Genomic DNA, 23,769 nt, shown 5'->3' with positions numbered 1-23,769 from the left:
TCAACTTGTGGGTCATATTCCCCATGAAGAAAAGCAACTCATGCATGGAAGTTTCAACCACTTTTTATCAATTGTTTACACAAAACAACGCTGTTTTGTGTCTTTAATTTTTCCATCTCTCTAGATTACATATAATTAAGTTGATTAACTACCATTATATAAGCAAATCCAAGATCGATGTTATCAATGGTAACACTTGAGATACACAGTTGATCATTTTCCCGAGAAAAAAAAAACCAGAGGGAAAGTGAAGGAAAAAAGAGAACTGATATCAAGATTCAAGAATCAACCCAACACCCAATTTTCCATTTTCCTTTCTTTTTCCAGTTCTTATACAGTTCAAGCGTTTGAGGTAATATGTGCTTTTTTTTTTTAAATGTTTGCTCTGTGTATAATAAAATGCCTACCTGAAAATATCAAGTTTGTTTGACAGAAAATGGGTAATGCTTTTTCATGGCCATTTGGTGAATGCAGTACTGAAATGGACAATGGCAGCTTGGATTCAATGACTGTGAAATCCATTAGTTTTGGAGATGAAGAAAGAGCTAAAACACCACTTAGATCCATCAGTTTCAAAATCTCAGATTCAGAGCCAACTATTTTAAAATCATGTGGTTCTGGGAAGATGATATTGGAAGGATCTGTTAGTTTTAAAGGCAGAGATTTGGAGGAAACAATGACTTCCGCCATTGATGAAGCTGTAGCAAGCTCGAAGAGCAAAGCAATGGATGCTGTTGAATCTTTAAACCCAGATTTTTCATTGGAATCTTCAAAAGAATCGAGGGTTTCAGATCTTAATAATCCACAAATGGAGGCTGCGATAAGATTGCAAAAGGTTTATAAGAGCTTCCGTACAAGGAGAAAGCTAGCAGATTGTGCTGTTCTTGTTGAGCAAAGCTGGTTCGTATTATCTTTTTCTCTTTTAATTATATGCTTTTTTGTTTTCATTCTTTAGCCAGCACATGTTCTGAGTATAGGAATGTGATAGTCTTGATTCAACCTGATCGGTCTGATCGGATAAAAAATCATTTGAGATATTAGTCCAAAAAAATAGTTAGCCCGAAAAATTGGTACGGATGAGTTGAACTGCCTACTTTATTTTTCACTCGGATAGAATAGATATAGGGGGCGTGTATAAAGGAGCAGGCAATGACTTTGGCCTGTTTGGGGCCAAAAAATGATAAATATGTCGTTTATTTCTTTTGAAGTTTATAAAATTACAAGTTAGTATTTTAATAAAATTATATTTTGACCTCTTAAAAGTTTATTATTTATCTTTGATCCTTTAAAGTACTTTTCTTACTTTGCTCCAAAGATACAAAATTTGACATTTATCTCGAATTCGACTAACATGAATATATTATGTTGTGATGTAGGTGGAAGCTGTTGGATTTTGCTGAATTGAAAAGGAGTTCTATATCATTTTTCGACATGGATAAACATGAGACAGCTATTTCTCGCTGGTCAAGAGCAAGAACAAGAGCAGCTAAAGTTGGCAAAGGTTTATTCAAGAACGATAAAGCTCAAAAGCTTGCTTTACAACACTGGCTTGAAGCTGTAAGTTCAATGTACCCTGAAATAATTAATTTTTATGGACCGTAAAACAGATACGAGGATGCTTTAGTTATTACAAGCAGAAAAAAAAAATGAACAGGGTTTCACCATTGTTGTGTTTTTATGCAGATTGATCCAAGGCATAGGTATGGACATAACTTGCATTTTTATTATAATCAATGGCTCCATTCTCAGTGTCAAGAACCCTTTTTTTACTGGTAATTTTCTTTAAAACTGGATTTTTTTATTCATTGGAAAGTGTTGAGGGGATGATTTTTTTAGAACAAGTTTTCAAAGTGTTGTCTGCTGGTCAACTTGTTGTTCTCTTTCCTCTACCGAAAGCTATGTACAGTTCATGGAGGGTAAGAGCCCCCAACGCAACCCGGGGGCAATACCTTCAATTGTAGGGGCTTTGGCTCGTTGCCCGGCAAATGGCACTTTGAATATTTTTCTCGAAAGAGTCGACCCCCTCAACAATTTTTTTTTTTTGATTTCTAATGAAAAATATATTTGTTTTGAATATGCAGGCTGGATATTGGAGAAGGCAAAGAAGTAAATATAGAAAAATGTCCTAGATTAAAGCTTCAACAACAATGCATCAAATATCTTGGTCCGGTGAGTCTTTATTTCTGTTATTCACTCAGTTCACTATGTGTCTGACATGAATTTTTTTAATTTTTATGTATTTATAGGGTTTTAAAAAGTCATATCTCAACATAGATACGAGTTGTTCGAACTCCTTATTTTTCTTCCATTCAAAGAAATGAACATACATATATCCCAATACATATCCGACATCATATCGATTTCACATTTTGTTTTTTCATTATATAGATGGAAAGGAAGCCCTATGAGATTGTTGTGGTAGATGGGAAATTCAAATACAAGCAAACAGGGAAACTTCTTCAAACTACAGAAGAAACCAGTGATTCTAAGTGGATTTTTGTACTTAGTACATCAAAGATCTTGTATGTTGGCAAGAAAAAGAAGGGTACTTTTCAACATTCTAGTTTCTTGGCTGGTGGTGCTACTATTGCTGCTGGTAGATTAGTTGTTGACAATGGTGTCCTTAAGGTATCTTTTTCGTATATGTTATCCCAATTCTTCGTTTTTCTTTCTCGAAGTAAGTAATTAATTTACTATTATTGTGTTCAAACAGGCGGTTTGGCCTCATAGCGGTCATTATCGTCCTACAGAAGAAAACTTTAACGATTTCATTTCATTTTTGAGGGAGAACAATGTTGATCTTACAGATGTTAAGGTAAAAAAAATTGATGAAAATGGGTAAAAGTACCATGGAGGCCTCTGTACTAAGAATTGGATTGCATTTTGTCCATCTACTCAAAAAATGGGTAAATTAGTCTCTATATATTAGATCAAAGAGCAAATTGATTCTTCTATTGTTAAAAACTGGTTTTTGTACATCAACATGAGATACACTTGTTGTTTCATCAGCCACACTAGTTTTTAATAGTACAAATGGATGAAGTTTTAGCAAAAAAATTAATTTGCTCATTGATTTAACGTATAGGGACCAATTTGTCCATTTTTTAGTAGAGAGCAAAATGCAACCTGAATCATAGGACAGGGATATCCATGGTACTTTTACCAATGAAAATGTGTTTTTAATGATTTTGAGTATTTTTTTTGCTGGAAATGGAAATGAATGGTTGACATGAAATGCTTTCATTTTGTTACATTCAGATGGCACCAGTTGATGGAGAAGAGAGTTTCCATGGAACCGGTCACCATCTTAGATGCAATTCATCTGAAGAAAATAGCTTAGAGCTTGAAGAAAACAGTGTCAAAGGTTCGATCGAGAAGCTCGGTGATTTGACCGAAGAAGGAAGCAGTGAAGGCCTTGAATGCACAATGTCAAGCAGGTTCTTCAACTTGAGTCATCTTGAAATACCGATGAAAACCGAATTGTTTGAGGTTGCTGTTGCTTACAACCAGGGTTCAAATTCGACGGTTCAAGATGAGACGATGAATGAAAATGATCATAATGTTGAATCCATAGCTAAAGAATCGATTCTTCAAAGGATTAACTCTAAGAAAGGGATGAAATCATTTCAATTGGGCAAGCAATTGTCATGTAAATGGACTACAGGGGCAGGACCTCGGATCGGTTGCGTTCGAGATTTCCCTTCGGAACTTCAATTTCGAGCGTTGGAACAAGTGAATTTATCTCCGAAAAGTGATGGCTATACGAAATTTAACTTTTCTCCTCGGTTTACTAGCGGCTTGAATCCAAAATTGTCTGAACCGGTAACGACTATGAGAGAAGAGATGAGAACACAAAGTTTACCTCTTCTCAAGAAAGAGAACTTATTGCAGAAAAGCTTCCTCTTTGTAAAGGGTGTCGGAGTTTGATTTTCGAGACGTGCTCTGATACTAAAATTGATACATGGAGGGGAAAAAATGAAAGGGTAATGAGAATTTAGAGTTGATATTAAGTACATTTTACAAGTAGTTGATTCTTTTGATGTGAATAGAGAAGATGATATATGAATTCTTTATCATTCTTTTCGATCATGCATACAATTTTTTGATTTGTTCATGTTGTATTTTAAGTTGACATCACAATTGTAAGTTTTTTTTTTGAAAAAGGAAATATAATTTAAATTTCAATAAAAGTATGGAATTTCATCTATTTATTTTTATGTTTTAATTCATTTTTTATTATATAAAAGATTATATGCAAACTGAGGATAAAATTAGACAAAAGTTAATAGTGTTATAGATCTAATTATACCGAATGAAGAAAGTGATCGAGGATCTTGGTCCCAAACTAGATAAAGCCTTGAAAGACAAGAAAAATTTGAACTTTATGTTGGAGAAAATAAGTTTTCATTGCTTGAATCAAGCCTCTTTACCTAAATTGAGAACAAAGAGAGATATTGGTTCGTTCTCACGACTTTTTCAGTTCAATGATACTATTAGCCTTCAAGATAAACATAACTTTAATGCGGTGGGTGAGTCTCTATACAATTCTTTCCTCCTGTGACAGTGGAAACATTTCCGACTAGAAATAATAGATGCAATAGAACCCCAGACAAAAACGAGTCCCTGCAAAAACTCAATAGACCAAAGCCACTAAGTACTTAGAGAAAATGAGTCACCACAGGACTCGAGTGTCACAAAAGCCACCACAAACACCAAAGCATGACTGAACCCTTGGACTAGAGAAAAAGTATTCTTCTAAAGGCTAATCCCATTTCTATTGAAAAAATGGCTTGAGTCTAGCATCGAGACTAGACTAGGGGTGACATGGGGGATGGTGGCCAACTGTTCTTAACCACCATGAAACAAACAAAAACCTTTAGGCTGAAAATAAACATATCTTTTCACAATATTCAACCAAAAGTTCGACTAGTTAAACGCCATGTGTCAATGATGTCAAAGCCTGAAATGACGATAGAACTAAGCATCAAAATCAATATAAAATAAAAGGTTTGTTAAATTTTTTTGGTAAAAAAAATATAATTTAAAAAAGTATTAATATAATATTAATATACAAATATATAAAAATTTACATAATACAAAGTTTTAATTCATGAAAATTTATATATAAAAAAGGAATACTTCTACGTTTTAAATTAAAAACTTTTGGAAGAGTCATATATATAGTTATAAAATATTTTAAAGTAGTATATGTTTTGATCATATTTGTTCTTTTTAAATGAATGCCTAGAATTAGGCATAGTGCTTCCCCAATCCATAAATAGGAAGATAATACGCTTCACAGCATACTCGAACCCACATTTTCCTCTATTGACAATAATACTCATGCCAATCGAACTAAGATCCAATTGACAGATGTAAGAATACTTTTAAAATGCCATTGTCATACTTTATGACTTGAAAAAGACTTAAAAAACTTGAATGGAGTGGGGTCATGTCCACTTCTTAGTGTAAAAATCAGTGAAATTTGTACGTAAATGACCAATTTGCTCTTTGACATAATATGTAAAAAGTTAATTTATCCATTTTTTGAGTAAAAGGTAGGGGCGGTGCTAGGGTATGGTAAGGGCCTTGGTTCCTTATAATAGGAAATCTCATTTTGGCCCTTTAAAATTTATGAAAATTTATGTTAATACATGGTAAAATTGTACTTTGACACTCAAAATGATAAAATTTTGATTTAATCATTTAAAAATATACAATATAGTTTCGACCTTCCGAAAAAATTTCTAGGCTTTTCCTTTGATAAAGGAGCAAAATATAATCTAACACTTAGTATAAGTCCCTCGATGATATTTTTACCAAAATTCATAACACCTATTGTCATTCGTTTTGAGCCACACGAAGTTCACAGCTTTTGGTTCTCCACAGTCTACCTCCATCACGCGTTTCATTTACTCACACGCTCATCCTCTTTCAGCCTCATGTTCTTTCACTCTTCTTCGTTTTCCTCTTTGCTTTTAAGCTTTTTAAGAACGCCATAATCGTTAAAATACAAAAGAAAAATAAACCAACATATATAATCCTCCATGGATGTTCTCAAAGCTTCTCCTACCATTGTTTATTCACCATACATTCCAACAACAACAAGAAACAAATCCCAGTTTTCTAAACCCATCTTTCACAATTTGAACTTACAATTACCATGTTTTACAAGAAATGGATCGAAATCCAGGTTGTTTACGACCTTATCATCGTCCCCAATATCAACAACGGAGTCTATTGAGCCACCTATGCCGGAAGTTGAGGCTGAGGTCGGTAAAGAGAGATTCGATTGGTACTCACAGTGGTATCCGGTGATGCCTGTATGTGATTTGGATAAGAGGGTGCCACATGGTAAGAAAGTATTAGGACTTGATCTAGTGGTGTGGTGGGATAAGAACGAGAATGAATGGAAAGTGTTCGATGATACTTGTCCTCATAGATTAGCTCCTCTATCTGAGGGAAGAATTGATCAATGGGGGAGGTTACAATGTGTGTACCATGGTTGGTGTTTTGGTGGCAATGGTGACTGCAAAATCATTCCCCAAGCTCCCGTAGATGGACCCCCGGTAACCCTTTTCTTTTAGTTCATATCATCATGTTTAATTATGTTCCGTTTTTGCTGTTCTAATGTTAGGATTATTTGGAACTTTCTGGGGTTTAATTCTCCTACTTGTATGATATATCTATACATGTAAGGACATAGGTATGGGTGTTTACTCTGACTCGGGTATGAGTATTGAATACATGTATATATTTTAAGATATGACTCGGGATCATATCTTCGTATTTGTGTGTTGGATTGAATGTCAGACACGACTATTTTAAGAAAAATGAATGTGTGGACATATAGTATTCTTCACTGATCTCCCAACTTCAATTAGTATAGTGTATATACGTACTGATCCTCTTTTAAAGTGTTGATATTATAATTGTTGAGGGGAGGTCACTAGCTCAAGTGGTACTATTCTTACCTACTAATGCCATATAAGGGCATGGTTTCAAACCCACCAAGGCCAAATGCTCATATTTCCTTGGTGGGCAAGGTGTTCTCACTTTATGGACCCGTCAGGCCTCCCCGAGAGACAAAGAGACAAACCGAGCATAGACACCTTGAGCACAATACCTCAACCATTGAGGGGTTCGTCTGCTCATGATACTTTGAAAACTTCTCCTAATAAAGAGTCCGGCCTCCCCTCAACAGTAATCAGCAATTTCATGTAATGTGTGGCATTATTGGCAAAAAGGGTTCTCTTATTTTAACTTTGGTTTTCAAATTTGCAGGTCCATACATTCAAGAAAGCATGTGTGGCTGTTTATCCAAGTGTTGTGCAACATGATATTGTATGGGTTTGGCCAAATGCTGATCCTCAATACAAAGATATTATAACAAAGAAAAAGCCTCCTTACATTCCCGTATTAGATGATCCTTCATTTTCAAAGTTGATGGGAAACAGAGATATCCCTTATGGGTATGCAAATTATGCGAGTACTCTAAGAAAAATGAAGAGAGTAATGTAGTGGACGTATATCGTCAATAGTTGCTGAAATTTGTTGAAGAAACTAAGTTTGCATTTTCAGGTACGAGGTACTGGTTGAAAATCTTATGGATCCTGCTCATGTTCCATATGCACATTATGGTCTAATGCGCACTCGGACCCCAACCGGTAAGAAGTTCTTGATGTATGTATTTTCGCGATATCGAATTATTGCATCTAAAATTGTACATTTTGGTTCACAGTGAAGGTTGATAGAGAAGGGGGTAGACCACTTGATATGAAAGTTAAGAAGTTGGACATAAATGGTTTTCTTGGAAAGCAAGATTGGGGTAGTTCTAACTTTATTGCACCTTGCATCTTTCATGCTTTTGCCGATGTCGAAGTTGATCAAGAAAATGGATCTGCAACATCTTCCGAAATTGTAAAGGTTCTACATTCACTTCACTATATATTGCTATTTATCTGCAGGTTGAACTGGTTGAACCGGTGGACTGTCAGGTCCAGTATATTATTTGTTTTCCGAGTGTTGTTTACCAATAAAGAAGTATTTTTTTGCAGGCACCGCCACCGAATCGAAGACTTTCTTTGATTTTTATGTGTGTTCCGGTTAGTCCAGGTAATAGTAGATTGATTTGGACTTTCCCGAGAAACTTCGGTGTTTGGATTGACAAAATTGTTCCAAGATGGATATTTCACATTGGACAAAACTTGATTCTTGATTCCGATTTGTATCTTCTTCATGTTGAGGTGATTCCTATATCTCTGGCTCTTTGATGAGTTTCATTCAAAAAATCTATATTGCTTCGACTTTTCATTTGTTTATGGGTTAAAGTACCTGTATAGGTACTGGATCAAATTAGTCCCCTCTATTATTAAATGGATTAATTTAGTCCTTATAGTATTAAAAAGAATCAAATAAGTCCAAATTGTAATAGAGTTAACATTCACTATCTAAAAAATGTATTGAAAATTATTATTTTTCAATTGCAACTCAAATCTAAACAAAAGATTTTATTTACAAAATCGTAAAAACTTTAAAAATATTAACTTTTTAAAATAGTAAATTTTAACTCTATTCTAATTTGGTCTTATTTGATTCTTTTTAATAGTAAAGGGACTAAATTGATCTATTTAATAGTTGAAGGACTAATTTGATCAAATCCCTATAACAGAGAGGCCTCTTAGGTACATTCACTTTTTTTATGAGTACTCAGTATCTGACAATCATATTCCATGCTTATTTGGACAATCAACTTTTAAGGACCCTCTAAATATATGAAGAACTCATGTTTAACACATAGCTATATGCAAATATTCTTGCCTGGTAAACTTCGTTTTGTTTTACACCTTATTTCTCCATGTAGGAGCGTAAAATAATGGAAATCGGGGCTACCAGTTGGCAAAAAGCTTGTTTCGTGCCTACAAAGTCGGATGCCTTAGTAGTCGGTTTCCGAAGGTGGTTCAACAAGTATGCCGGCGGTGAGATTGATTGGAAAGGGAAGTATAGTGGAGCTCTTCCTCCGTCCCCTCCTAGAGAACAACTAATGGACAGGTAAATTTAGTAACTTTGTCCTTATATTGCTCTGACTCTTCACTTTTCTCGAAATATGGGAGCTTGTATCCTAACATATGAACATACCTGTATCGAATATGTACGTGAATCCAACGCTCTGAACCCGGGTAACATACCTTATAACCTTTGTTCTTGTTTTGCAGGTATTGGAGTCATGTGGTGAATTGTAAGAGTTGTAATACTGCACATAAAGGTCTCAAGGCACTCGAAGTAATACTACAAATCATGTCTGTTGGTTTGATTGGCATCGTTGCTGTAACAAAGCAAAACATGATATCAATGGTGGTTAAAACAACAATGGTATCAATGGCTATCGTTTGTTTTGCAGCTTCAAAATGGTTGGCTCATTTCATTTACAAGAATTTTCATTACCATGACTATAACCATGCTTTTGTGTAAGTTTATGTGAATATGACACCCTTTACTTTGTATGTAAGGTTAAAAGCTAGTTGAACATCTTTTTTTTTTTCTATACCAACAATGATTAGAAATTAAATATACATATTTTATGTGTTTTCAACTCTACATTTAAATGTTCTAGATTACATGCCATGAACAAGGTTTTAAAAAATCTAATTCTATTGATTGAACTCATAACATCGAGTGGCTCTATGGTAAGGTGAACGAACCTTCATTATAGACTAACTTCGTTAAGAGTATATGTAACCTTACACCCGTTAATTGTTTAACCATATTAAGACGTTGCATTACCCACCTATGAATTCGCATTCCCGCACCTATGAGCAGACAAGACGTGACCTTTTTGCTAGTGATGTCATGACATGTGAGATGTCATATATATGATTTATCATTGTACTGAAGAGACTATAAAAACAATACAAGAGAACATTGTGAGATGTCATATATACGACTTATCATTGCACGGAAGAGACTATAAAAACAATACAAGAGAACATTTTTCCTACTTTCTTTCTCTTTCTTTTAACCACTCTCTCTATCTTTTTATCCACACGATGACTTTTCACCTTACCACTAGGGATGTGTAACAACCCGATTTTGGGCCTAGTCGGAATAGTAATTTTGGGACCCTAAATCCGACGTAAGAAATTTTATTTTACTATATTTTTATAGTCTACAATTTTACGGAATAATTTCGTGAAATATCGTTTGAAAATTTCGACTTTTGGGCACTCAATTTAGTCAAAAGGACTAAATCGCGTAAAGTGCTAAAGTTATGTTCTATTAGTTAAATGTGTTAATTAGCTATAGAACTTAAAATTTGAGGTCCTTATTGAGTAATTAGACCATTAAAAGAGAAAGTGGATGCACATGGAGTGTAATTATGATGTTGGATGGGTTAGGTTGGTGTGAATTGCGTGAAAGTAGGATACTCCAAATTCGGGGGTCCAAGAGTTTTATAAAACATTTTTGGTGGAAAGAAATGTGAATGAAAGATCCCATTGAATTGAATTGAGTCCATGAATCTAAGAAATAGTGAGAATTCTTGATCTCTCTCAATTCGAAAATCCAGGATTTGAATTGATGTCCTTTCATTGATTCCTCCAAAATTGCATTGATTTATCCTAAAGATTTCAATCCAATTGGAATTTGGTTATTCACCATGTACGAGGATCCTCGCTAAGCATCCATGGCTGAATGGTTAAAGCGCCCAACTCATAATTGGCGAATTCGTAGGTTCAATTCCTACTGGATGCACGCCAATGGGACCCTCCAATAAGTCTATTGGAATTGGCTCTGTATCAATGGAATCTCATCATCTATACATAACGAAATATGATAAAATAAACAAAAAGAAATAAAAATATTATTTTTATTCATTTGCTCATCTTCTTCCACCGTTTTTTACCAAGAGAATAGCCATTGGAGAACTCAAATTTTTAGCAAATTTAAACCCTTGCATGTAAGTGAAATTTATGTTTGTTTTTGTTGATTTATATGTTTTTGGAACCATTGAAGCTTAAGCTAGCTAAATAGGGGACTAATTTGCAAGATGATTGAAAGGCTAGGGTTTTGGGAAATGAAAGCATGATAGTTGATTGTGAAGTTTAATGGAGTAAAATGAAACCTTGTTGTGTGTTGAACATTTCTTGTTAAGTGATTTTTGTTGTAAAATGCTATTAGGGGTTAATTTGTAAAGTATGAAGATTTTGAGTTATATGAGTGAAATTGGGGATTATATGGGCTGCTATGAGCACCTAAATAATTCGGTTAGTCTTTGATATGGATGAAATTCCATAAATTTCGTTTTACGAGCCTAGGGACTAATTTGTAAATATGTGAAAGTTTAGGGGCAAAACAATAATTTTACCAACATATGAATTGTGGACTGATTTGAATAATGTGACTAATAATTAGGCTAAATATGATATTATAGATCAAAGAAAATGAGGTTCGGACCTAGAACGGGGGAAAAACGAGAATTGACGGTTATGTCCCTTTTTGCCCTTTTGGTGTCGAGGTAAGTTTGTATTAGAGGTGATCATGGGGCGGGCTAGGCCGAGTTTGGGCCTGGCCCAGATAAAATTTTAGGCCCATTTTCTAGGCTCGGGCCCTGCTTGGCCCGAAATATGGGCCTAAAAATTTGTCCAAGCCCGGCCCGAAAAAAATTGCTGAGCCTGGCCCGGCCCGACCCATATTAAATATATATAATTGATTAAAAATAAAAAATAAATATTTAATATATAATTCAGGCCGGGCTTGGACCAAAATAATTTTACCCAAGGGGCCTCGTTTTTTTGCCCAAACCTATATTTCGGGTCTATATTTTTACCCGAACCCTCCCATTTTTCGGGCGGGCCGTCGGGCCGGGCTGGGTAGCCCAACCCATGATCACCTCTAGTTTGTATGTAAATAATATATCGTTTTTACTTATGTTATAATATTTTGTTATATTACATGAGATGTGGTTGTATATTGAATGATTATTTGATGTAAATTATGAATTGAGATTGACTATGGATGAAATTGACAAAGTGAGAATAAGTGACAAATTTCCCGGTTGAACTTTCAGAATAGAAAAGGATACGAAAGACATCATGAGAAATCATGTGTAGTACTATGTGTAGGCTACTATGAGTATAAGATAGTTATGGTCACATATGTAATATTAAGTGCAGGCTACTATGTGTACTGGATAGCTTTGGTCACGTGTGTAGTACTATGTGCAGGCTACTACGTGTATCGGATGGTATTGGTCATATGTGTAGTACTAAGTGTAGGCTACTATGTATACCGGATAGCATTGATCATAAGGGTGGTGCTATGTGCGGAACCACCGTGTATCTGTTATTATTCCGAAGTGTTCATCGGGAAAATCGACTAAGTGAAATTATGTGTGACTATGTGGTGATAAGTGCAGATATATATATGTGTATACTCATGAGTAATGTGTTCGGTACGTGATTGAAATGTGGTAAAGTTGCAAAGGAGTAAGTGAAGTGATAAAGTCTTGTATCATGCATGCAAGTTGAATTATGTTATTGAATGTTGAGCATATTGTTTTTGAATGGTTTTAATGTAGATTAATTCTCATGACTCGGAATCGTATGATTTCTTGTGTTTAAGTCCGGTAATGCCTCGAACCCTGTTTCGGCGTTGAATACGGGTAAGGGGCATTACAGGATGCCCCTAAATTTTATAAAATTTCAATTCAACCCATTTAAGTTTTAAATTTTTTTATTAACCTTATAATTAATGCTTAAAAATAGGGTAAATTTGTGTTCCACCCCCAAAGTTTTCTAGAGTTTCTTTTAACTTGATTTTTTTATAGAATTATAAATTTTTATGATAAATTTAATAATATTTTTAGTTTAATTTGATAAACTAATACAAAGTAGGATTTAAATATTAATTTGGTAAAATATTTAATGCTTAAATAATTAAAATATTTAATACAAATTGAATATTTAACTTTTTTTTTCTTTCTAAAAGTTAATTTTAATTTTCACATGTTAATTTTGGCGATCAAGATTATTCCGAATTTAAAAAAGCTATTATTTAAAGTAGTATAAATTGAGCCTAATTTCAACACATTTATTTTATTGGTTCCTCCCTCGTAGAGTTGTTCATGGGCTGGTTCGGGTTAAGCCCTAATAAAATTTTAGGTCCAATTAATAAGCCCGGGCTCGATTCAAAAAATAGGCCTAAATTTTTGCCCAAACTCAACCTAGATTATAGATGCTAAACTTGGGTCCGATCCTTTTCGGCCCATATTAAAGCCTATAATATTGATACAATAGGAAATGTATCGATACTTATTATGAGATATCGATACCTTCCCTAAGGTATTGATTCTCAAGCAGGGTGTCGATACTTTTGGGAAAGGTATCGATACTTTGTTAAGGGTATCCGAGCCAGGCCGGGCTTAGGTCAAAAAAAACTTATCCGAGATACGATCTGTTTAAAAAATGAACCTTATTTTTTACCTAAATTTACTTTTTAATATATATTTTTACCCAAACTTTCTCATTTTTTAGCTCACTTTCGAGGCAGAGAAGTCTAGTCAATTGTAATCCTACCATTGTAATCCTACAAAGTCATGTTGACTTTTGCAAAATGCAAACATTTCAAAGTCTTTGCTTTGGGAGTGTTCATTGATTACTATTTGTTGTTTTATTTCCTCGACTTTTCAATAAGCACTGTTTTGTAAATCATTTTTAGCCTCACTAAGATCACATCACATCACATCACATCACTCAGTTTCATTTCCTCACAGCCTCAAGTTCTTTACTCACACAGTCTACCTCCATCACGCGTTTCATTTACTCACACGCTCATCCTCTTTCAGCCTCAAGTTCTTTCACTCTTCTTCGTTTTCTCTTTGCTTTTAAGCTTTTTAAGAACGCCATAATCGTTAAAATACAAAAGAAAAATAAACCAACATATATAATCCTCCATGGATGTTCTCAAAGCTTCTCCTACCATAGTTTATTCACCATACATTCCAACAACAACAAGAAACAAAACCCAGTTTTCTAAACCCATCTTTCACAATTTGAACTTACAATTACCATGTTTTACAAGAAATGGATCGAAATCCAGGTTGTTTACGACCTTATCATCGTCCCCAATATCAACAACGGAGTCTATTGAGCCACCTATGCCGGAAGTTGAGGCTGAGGTCGGTAAAGAGAGATTCGATTGGTACTCACAGTGGTATCCGGTGATGCCTGTATGTGATTTGGATAAGAGGGTGCCACATGGTAAGAAAGTATTAGGACTTGATCTAGTGGTTTGGTGGGATAAGAACGAGAATGAATGGAAAGTGTTCGATGATACTTGTCCTCATAGATTAGCTCCTTTATCTGAGGGAAGAATTGATCAATGGGGGAGGTTACAATGTGTGTACCATGGTTGGTGTTTTGGTGGCAACTGACTGCAAAATCATTCCTCAAGCTCCCGTAGATGGACCCCCGGTAACCTTTTTCTTTTAGTTCATATCATCATGTTTAATTATGTTCTGTTTTTGCTGTTCTAATGTTAGGATAATTTGGAACTTTCTGGGGTTTAATTCTCCTACATGTATGATATATCTATACATGTAAGGACATAGGTATGGATGTTTACTCTGACTCGGGTATGAGTATTGAATACATGTATATATTTGAAGATACGACTCGGGATCATATCTACGAATTTGTGTGTTGGATTGAATGTCAGACACGACTATTTTAAGAAAAATGAATGTGTGGACGTATAGTATTCTTCACTAATCTCCTAACTTCAATTAGTATAGTGTATTTACATACTGATCCTCTTTTAAAGTGTTGATATTATAATTGTTGAGGGGAGGTCACTAGCTCAAGTGGTACTATTCTTACCTACTAATGCCATATAAGGGCATGGTTTCAAACCCACCAAGGCCAAATGCTCTTATTTCCTTGGTGGGCAAGGTGTTCTCACTTTATGGACCTGTCAGGGCTCCCTGCGGAGTCGAGAGACAAACCGAGCATAGACACCTTGAGCACAATACCTCAACCATTGAGGGGTTCGTCTGCTCATGATACTTTGAAAACTTCTCCTAATAAAGAGTCCGGCCTCCCCTCAACAGTAATAAGCAATTGCTTGTAATGTGTGGCATTATTGGCAAAAAGGGTTCTCTTATTTTAACTTTGGTTTTCAAATTTGCAGGTCCATACATTCAAGAAAGCATGTGTGGCTGTTTAGCCAAGTGTTGTGCAACATGATATTGTATGGGTTTGGCCAAATGCTGATCCTCAATACAAAGATATTATAACAAAGAAAAAGCCTCCTTACTTTCCTGTATTAGATGATCCTTCATTTTCAAAGTCGATGGTAAACAGAGATATCCCTTATGGGTATGCAAATTATGCGAGTACTCTAAGAAAAATGAAGAGAGTAATATAGTGGATGTAAATCATCAATAGTTGCTGAAATTTGTTGAAGAAACTAAGTTTGCATTTTCAGGTACGGGGTACTGGTTGAAAATCTTATGGATCCTGCTCATGTTCCATATGCACATTATGGTATAATGTGCACTCGGACCCCAACCGGTAAGAGGTTCTTGATGTATGTATTTTCGCGATATCGAATTCTTGCATCTAAAATTGCACATTTTGGTTCACAGTGAAGGTTGATAGAGAAGGGGGTAGACCACTTGATATGAAAGTTAAGAAGTTGGACATAAATGGTTTTCTTGGAAAGCAAGATTTGGATAGTTCTAACTTTATTGCACCTTGCATCTTTCATGCTTTTACTGATGTCGAAGTTGATCAAGAAAATGGATCTGCAACATCTGTAAAGGTTCTGCATTCACTTCACTATATATTGCTATTTATCAGCAGGTTGAACTGGTTGAACCGGTGGACTGTCAGGTCCAGATATTATTTGTTTTCTGAGTGTTGTTTACCAATAAAGAAGTATTTTTTTGCAGGCACTGCCACCGAATCGAAGATTTTCTTTGATTTTTATGTGTGTTCCGGTTAGTCCAGGTAATAGTAGATTGATTTGGACTTTCCCGAGAAACTTCGGTGTTTGGATTGACAAAATTGTTCCAAGATGGATAATTCACATTGGACTAAACTTGATTCTTGATTCCGATTTGTATCTTCTTCATGTTGAGGTGATTCCTATATCTCTGGCTCTTTGATGAGTTTCATTCAAAAAATCTATATTGCTTCGACTTTTCATTTGTTTATGGGTTAAAGTACCTGTATAGGTACTGGATCAAATTAGTCCCCTCTATTATTAAATGGATTAATTTAGTCCTTATAGTATTAAAAAGAATCAAATAAGTCCAAATTGTAATAGAGTTAACATTCACTATCTAAAAATGTATTGAAAATTATTATTTTTCAATTGCAACTCAAATCTAAACAAAAGATTTTATTTACAAAATCGTAAAAACTTTAAAAATATTAACTTTTTAAAATAGTAAATTTTAACTCTATTCTAATTTGGTCTTATTTGATTCTTTTTAATAGTAAAGGGACTAAATTGATCTATTTAATAGTTGAAGGACTAATTTGATCAAATCCCTATAACAGAGAGGCCTCTTAGGTACATTCACTTTTTTTATGAGTACTCAGTATCTGACAATCATATTCCATGCTTATTTGGACAATCAACTTTTAAGGACCCTCTAAATATATGAAGAACTCATGTTTAACACATAGCTATATGCAAATATTCTTGCCTAGTAAACTTCGTTTTGTTTTACACCTTATTTCTCCATGTAGGAGCGTAAAATAATGGAAATCGGGGCTACCAGTTGGCAAAAAGCTTGTTTCGTGCCTACAAAGTCGGATGCCTTAGTAGTCGGTTTCCGAAGGTGGTTCAACAAGTATGCCGGCGGTGAGATTGATTGGAAAGGGAAGTATAGTGGAGCTCTTCCTCCGTCCCCTCCTAGAGAACAACTAATGGACAGGTAAATTTAGTAACTTTGTCCTTATATTGCTCTGACTCTTCACTTTTCTCGAAATATGGGAGCTTGTATCCTAACATATGAACATACCTGTATCGAATATGTACGTGAATCCAACGCTCTGAACCCGGGTAACATACCTTATAACCTTTGTTCTTGTTTTGCAGGTATTGGAGTCATGTGGTGAATTGTAAGAGTTGTAATACTGCACATAAAGGTCTCAAGGCACTCGAAGTAATACTACAAATCATGTCTGTTGGTTTGATTGGCATCGTTGCTGTAACAAAGCAAAACATGATATCAATGGTGGTTAAAACAACAATGGTATCAATGGCTATCGTTTGTTTTGCAGCTTCAAAATGGTTGGCTCATTTCATTTACAAGAATTTTCATTACCATGACTATAACCATGCTTTTGTGTAAGTTTATGTGAATATGGCACCCTTTACTTTGTATGTAAGGTTAAAAGCTAGTTGAACTATCTTTTTCTTTTTCTTTTCCTATACCAACAATGATTAGAAGTTAAATATACATATTTTATGTGTTTTCAACTCTACTTTTAAATGTTCTAGATTACATGCCATGAACAAGGTTTTAAAAAATCTAATCCTATTGGTTGAACTCATAACATCGAGTGGCTCTATTGTAAGGTGAACGAACCTTCATTATAGACTAGCTTCGTTAAGAGTACATGTAAAATTACACCCATTAATTGTTTAACCATCTTAAGACGTTGCATTACTCACCTATGAATTCGCATTGCCGCGCCTGTGAGAAGACAAGACGTGACTTTTTTGCTAGTGAGGTCATGACATGTGAGATGCCATATATACGACTTATCATTGCACTGAAGAGACTATAAAAACAATACAAGAGAACATTTTTCCTACTTTCTTTCTCTTCCTTTTAACCACTCTCTCTTATCTTTTTATCCACCTGATACGATGACTTTTCATCTTACCACTAGGGATGCCGTCTAAATTTTATAAAATTTCAATTCAACCCATTTAAATTTTAAAATTTTTTATTGACCTTATAATTAATGCTTAAAAATAGGGTAAATTTGTGTTCCACCCCCAAAGTTTTCCAGAGTTTCTTTTAACTTGATTTCTTTTATAGAATTATAAATTTTTATGATAAATTTAATAATATTTTTAGTTTAATTTGATAAACTAATACAAAGTAGTATTTAAATATTAATTTGGTAAAATAGTTAATGCTTAAATAATTAAAATATTTAATACAAATTGAACATTTAACTTTTTTTTTGTTGTATAAGTTAATTTTAATTTTCAATGTTAATTTTGGTGATCAAGATTCTTCTGAATTTAAAAAAGTTATTATTTAAAGTAGTATAAGTTGAGCGTAATTTCAACACATTTATTTTATTGGTTCCTCCCTCGTAGAGTTGTTCATGGGTTGGTTCGGGTTAAGCCCTAATAAAATTTTAGTTTCAATTAATAGGCTCGGGCTCGGTTCGAAAAATTGACCTAAATTTTTGCCCAAATCCAACCTAGGTTATAGATGCTAAACTTGGGCCTGATCCTTTTCAGCCCATATTAAAGCCTATAATATTGATACAATAGGGAATGTATCGATACTTATTATGAGATATCGATACCTTCCCTAAGGTATTGATTCTCAAGCAGGGTGTCGATACTTTTGAAAAATGTATCGATACTTTGTTAAGGGTATCCGAGCCAAGCCGGACTTAGGCCAAAAAAACTTACTCGAGATACGATCTGTTTAGAAAATCAACCTTCTTTTTTTGCCTAAATCTATTTTTTGATATATATTTTTATTCATACCATCCCATTTTTAGGGTTCATTTTCGAGACGGAGAAGTCTAGTGAATTGTAATCCTACAAAGTCATGTTGACTTTTGCAAAATGCAAACCTTCAAAGTCTTTGCTTTGGGTGTGTTCATTGATTACCATTTAATTCATTTTTAGCCTCACTAAGATCACATCACATCACTCAGTTTCATTTCCTCACAGCCTCAAGTTCTTTCTTTCTCCTCTTTGCTTAAGCTTTGAAGAACCAATAGAGTGTTTTAAAAGACGAAGAAAATAAAAGAAGATATAGTCAGCCATGGATGTTCTTAGAGCTGCTTCTGCTATTGGTCCTTTACCATGCATTCTAACAACAGCAACAAGAAACAAAACCCAGTTTCCTAAATCCATCTTTCACAATTTAAACTTAAAATTACCAGCTCTTACAAGAAATGGATCGAAATCCAGGTTGTTTATGACCTTATCATCGACCCCATCATCAACAATGGAGTCCATCGAGCCACCTATGCCGGAACTTGAGGCTGACGGTCGCGAGAAAGAGAGATTCGATTGGTACTCACAGTGGTACCCGGTGATGCCAGTATGTGATTTGGATAAGAGGGTGCCACATGGTAAGAAGGTATTGGGACTTGATCTAGTGGTGTGGTGGGATAAGAATGAGAACGAATGGAAAGTGTTTGATGATACTTGTCCTCATAGATTAGCTCCTTTATCTGAGGGAAGAATTGATCAATGGGGGAGATTACAGTGTGTGTACCATGGTTGGTGCTTTAATGGCAATGGTGATTGCAAAATCATTCCTCAAGCTCCCTTAGATGGACCCCCGGTAACCCTTTTTTTTAGTTCTTATCATCATGTTTAATTATGTTCTTTTTGCTGTTCTAATGTTAGGACTGTTACAAAGGTATGGATGATTATATTACTTGAAACTCGGGTGTGATGTTGGATACATGTATGTATCTGGCACAAGCATGCTGAGTATCCAGGAGCCATAGTCTTGTACTTGTGTGTCATATTTATAAGCATATTTATGTTGGACATATGATATTGGATCACCTGAGTTACTTTCTATAAAGCATATATATGCGTATATTTAGATCTGTTTATGGGTCAAGTTATCCACTCAAATCTAAAGGTTCGTTCGAAATTTGGGGCCCGAGCAAAAGTATTAGGATAAAAAATAGGGTGAACTTAGGCTTGAATATTCAAGGAAATTTGTAATGTTTTATATTATATAATTTATAACACATAAAAATATAATATTACTATAATGTAGAGATTAAAAATGTTAAGATGATTACATATAAAATTATTAGATATAAATTAAAAATAATATAAAGGTATTTTTTAATTTTTTTAAAAAATAATATGATTGAATTTAAAATGAACTTGGGTTAACTATTTACAAATATAAGTATTTTAAGTTCATATTTCAGGTTGGACTAGACCTGGACAAATATAAAATGTATTAATATCATACGTACGTCAAGTCCGAACCCAACTCGACGCGGCCCATGAACATCTCTATGTATATAGATATATCTGATCCTCTTCTTACAATGTTGATATTGTAACCATGGTTCATTTTGAGCAATGTGTGTGGCATTGTTGGCAAAAGGGGGTAACTTTGGTTTTCAAAATTGCAGGTCCATACATTCAAGAAAGCATGTGTGGCTGTTTATCCAAGTGTTGTGCAACATGATATTGTATGGGTTTGGCCAAATGCTGATCCTCAATACAAAGATATTATAACAAAGAAAAAGCCTCCTTACATACCTGAGTTGGATGATCCTTCGTTTTCAAGGCCGATGGGAAATAGAGATCTTCCTTTCGGGTACTTCAAGAAAAATAAAGAGTTAAGAGTAATATAATTTACGGAAACTGAAATTTGTTCGAGAATCTAATTTTGTGGTTTCAGGTATGAGTTCTTGATTGAAAATCTTATGGATTTTGCTCATCTTCCATATGCACATTACGGAATAATCCGCACTCCGACCCCTAAGGGTAAGAAGTTCTTAATGTATTTTGAGATATGAAATTCACGTATAGGTAAAAAGATTTCTCTAGTCTCTCTCAAATTCGAAATTGAACAAGTTAGTCACTTTGAAAAATAATAGAGCAATCACGGGTTAATGTATTTCGTCAATTGTGTATAATTTTGATTGGCCCTCAACGTTTACATATTTTGTTAATTTTGTCTTGATTTTAAAAAATTCAACAAATTTAGCCTCAATATTTACACATTTACAAATATATATATATATGGGCTAAATTTGTTAAATCAATGATCGAATTGATAGAACGTGTAAATTATGAGAGCTAAATTTTTTATTATACTAGTCAAATTTATGTAAAATTGACGAAAAACATTAATCTTGTGATTAATTATCCTTATTTGCTCACTTTCGAAATTGACAGAGATTAAATTGCTCCGATTTTTTTGAGAGGGATTGAATTGCTCAATATCAAAATCGAGAGGGTTTTTTTTACCATATCTAAAATTGTAATTTTTTGTTCACAGTGAAGGTTGATAGAGAAGGGGGTAGACCACTTGATATGAAAGTCAAGAAGTTGGATATAAATGGTTTTGTTGAACAAGAATGGGGCAATTCTAACTTTATTGCTCCTTGTATCATCCATACTTTTGCTGATGCTGAGGTTGATGAAGAAAATCACAGACTTATGTTGATTTTTATGTGTGTTCCAGTTAGTCCAGGTAATAGCAGATTGATTTGGATTTTCCCAAGAAAATTTGGCGTTTGGATTGACCAAATTGTTCCAAGATGGATGTTTCACATTGGAGTAAACTTGGTTCTTGATTCTGATTTGTATCTTCTTCATGTTGAGGTGATTCCTATATCTCTGGCTCTTTGATGCTTTGAATTTTTTATTTTTTTATTACTAAGTACTCGAATCTGTGAAGAGTACAGAGACCTATGGTATATGTTAACGAACTGGAAACTGTTTTTAATCATGTTTATGCAAGTTGACAACCTATTTCTCCTTGTAGGAGCGTAAGATAATGGAAATTGGGGCTACCAATTGGCAAAAAGCTTGTTTTTTGCCTACAAAGTCAGATGCTATGGTGGTTGGCTTCCGGAGGTGGTTCAACAAGTATGCCGGCAGTGAGATTGACTGGAAAGGGAAGTATAGTGGAGCTCTTCCTCCATCCCTTCCTAGAGAACAACTGATGGACAGGTAAATTTAATAACTTTCGACTCTTCATTTTTCTTCAAGTATACGAGTATATATCCAAACATTCCGAACATGAAAATTTGGACATATACTTATACCCATCGCTCTTCATTTCTTTTGGAGTACCTGTGCCCCATACATATTCAGACATAAGTATAGGTGCAATATTCCTAACATATGAACTACATGTAAAAAGAATGAGCATTCATGTATTGAATATGTACGTTAATCCCTACAATCTTGACTTCCATGTGCAAGCCACCATGAGTAACATGATTTAACAAGAAGCTTTTTTTTGGTGTGTAGGTATTGGAGTCATGTAGTGAATTGTAAGAGTTGTAATAGTGCATATAAAGGTCTCAAGGCACTCGAAGTAATGCTGCAAATCATGTCGGTTATCTTGATTGGCATCATTGTTGTAACAAAGCAGAAGATGATGTCAATGGTGGCTAAAACAACAATGGTATCAATGGCTATCATTTGCTTTGCAGCTTCCAAATGGTTGGCTCATTTCATCTACAAGAACTTCCATTACCATGGTTATAACCATGCCTTTCATTGAAAGATTTTGTGTTATTTGATGAGAATATGACACCCTTTACTTTGTATGCAGGGTTAAATCTAGTTCAACACTTCTTTTTTTTTCCTATACCAACAATGATTAGAAATTTTATTAAAAAAGAGTTATAAAATCATTGAGCTGTTAAAATCATTGTTGTATAGCCTTCTCTAATCGGATCGCTTGCACCAATCGAATGTTCTCTTTAAGTTGTTGGTGGTTTGAATTCTCCCGCACGCATTCTCTATTATTAATGTTACGCACAATACAAACACCTGTCTCATGAGCTATTATAGGTTGTATCTCCACCAACCAAAGCTTCTCCCTTCATGAACTGTACATTGCTCTGAGTGAAGCTGGGGAAAAAACCTCAACATGGAACAATACCTTCAGTTGTTGGGGGTTTGATCGATTGCTTGGTGGATGACACTTTGAATAAGTGTGAAAGCGAATGTCATTTATAACATCAATCCTTGCCCATCCATTCTCTTTTCCGTTGATGAAAAGGTAAGAAGATATTTAGGTTTGATGTTTAGAATGTATTTCAAGTTATAAGTATTTATAAGCTCACTAAGGCCTTATATGGCTTGAAGCAAACCTTATGGGCTTAGTATGAAAGGCTTACAAAGTTTTTGGTAGAACAAGATTATGTAAAAAAAAAATCATCAAGAAGCTGATGAAAAGAGTGATCACGATGACAATTTTATGTGATTAATATCATTGTGATGTAATAATTATAATGAAATAAATCCGTTATAAAATATTTTAGGTATTGAACTCACCGGAAAGCATGCGAATGGCTTCAACCAATTGACTCAACTCACAAACTACATAATTTATTAATACCAGTTAACCATTAATAAAGCGATAAATATAAAGAGTATACACAATTAATTCAGTTGAACAAAATAAAATAATAAGAAAACAATTTACTCATTCAACCTCGATTCGTAAAATGAGGTGGTTAACAAAATACGTTTCACAATAAGATAATCTATTTTAACACATTTAAACCCATGTCTTCTTGTATTGTTAACAATATTCATGTCGAACGAGCTAAGACTCAATCAACAAAAATAAGTTCTTTAAATGAAAAGTAATACGTGTTAAAAACTATAATGTGTTTATTTTTTTATATAAAACTTTGTAAAATGGAAAAAATTGGGTGTTAGATATTGTTACCATAATTACCATGATATAACCTTTACTATAATTACCATAATTACTATAAGTACCGTAATTAATTATCCTAATATATAGCATTATATAGATATTGTTACCATAAT

General features: G+C 34.3%; 3 protein-coding genes, 1 non-coding gene and 1 pseudogene across 7 annotated transcripts; all 5 read left to right on the top strand.

Annotated features, from left to right (window-relative positions):
* The first annotated feature begins 126 nt into the window (after positions 1–126).
* LOC121220146 (IQ domain-containing protein IQM2) lies at positions 127–4,089 on the top strand. Of its 2 annotated transcripts, none has more exons than XM_041099399.1 (8): positions 127–352; positions 475–900; positions 1,377–1,557; positions 1,684–1,772; positions 2,082–2,169; positions 2,389–2,628; positions 2,714–2,815; positions 3,259–4,089. In XM_041099399.1, the coding sequence occupies exons 2-8, from the start codon at positions 482–484 to the stop codon at positions 3,925–3,927; spliced, it is 1,788 nt and encodes a 595-aa protein (XP_040955333.1). In that variant the 5' UTR covers positions 127–352; positions 475–481; the 3' UTR covers positions 3,928–4,089. The 2 variants fall into 2 exon arrangements, with proteins under 2 accessions (XP_040955333.1, XP_040955332.1); XM_041099398.1 differs by having other exon boundaries at positions 434–900.
* A 1,744-nt stretch (positions 4,090–5,833) lies between these two features.
* LOC107938381 (protochlorophyllide-dependent translocon component 52, chloroplastic) lies at positions 5,834–9,597 on the top strand. 2 transcript variants are annotated; one of them, XM_016871507.2, is made up of 7 exons: positions 5,834–6,569; positions 7,285–7,472; positions 7,582–7,667; positions 7,742–7,926; positions 8,058–8,246; positions 8,864–9,051; positions 9,216–9,597. In XM_016871507.2, the coding sequence occupies exons 1-7, from the start codon at positions 6,048–6,050 to the stop codon at positions 9,469–9,471; spliced, it is 1,614 nt and encodes a 537-aa protein (XP_016726996.2). In that variant the 5' UTR covers positions 5,834–6,047; the 3' UTR covers positions 9,472–9,597. The 2 variants fall into 2 exon arrangements, with proteins under 2 accessions (XP_016726996.2, XP_016726997.2); XM_016871508.2 differs by having other exon boundaries at positions 5,871–6,569; positions 7,742–7,920.
* A 1,078-nt stretch (positions 9,598–10,675) lies between these two features.
* Positions 10,676–10,749, top strand: TRNAM-CAU (transfer RNA methionine (anticodon CAU)). The gene has a single exon. It is a non-coding gene; the product is annotated as a tRNA-Met (tRNA).
* Positions 10,750–13,828: 3,079 nt separating this feature from the next.
* On the top strand, positions 13,829–17,487 carry LOC121220145 (protochlorophyllide-dependent translocon component 52, chloroplastic-like; annotated as a pseudogene).
* Positions 17,488–18,742: 1,255 nt separating this feature from the next.
* LOC121203040 (protochlorophyllide-dependent translocon component 52, chloroplastic) lies at positions 18,743–22,619 on the top strand. Of its 2 annotated transcripts, none has more exons than XM_041099397.1 (6): positions 18,743–19,555; positions 20,376–20,563; positions 20,648–20,733; positions 21,437–21,576; positions 21,740–21,927; positions 22,231–22,619. In XM_041099397.1, exons 1-6 carry the CDS (start codon positions 19,028–19,030, stop codon positions 22,484–22,486), a joined length of 1,386 nt encoding a protein of 461 aa, XP_040955331.1. In that variant the 5' UTR covers positions 18,743–19,027; the 3' UTR covers positions 22,487–22,619. The 2 variants fall into 2 exon arrangements, with proteins under 2 accessions (XP_040955331.1, XP_040955330.1); XM_041099396.1 differs by having other exon boundaries at positions 18,757–19,555; positions 21,251–21,576.
* The last annotated feature ends 1,150 nt before the right edge of the window (positions 22,620–23,769 follow it).

This window comes from Gossypium hirsutum, chromosome D08 (genome assembly GCF_007990345.1).
Source record: "Gossypium hirsutum isolate 1008001.06 chromosome D08, Gossypium_hirsutum_v2.1, whole genome shotgun sequence".
Classification (NCBI taxonomy): domain Eukaryota; kingdom Viridiplantae; phylum Streptophyta; class Magnoliopsida; order Malvales; family Malvaceae; genus Gossypium; species Gossypium hirsutum.
Note: the sequence above shows the minus strand (reverse complement) of the source record. Positions and strands in the feature narration are given on the sequence as shown.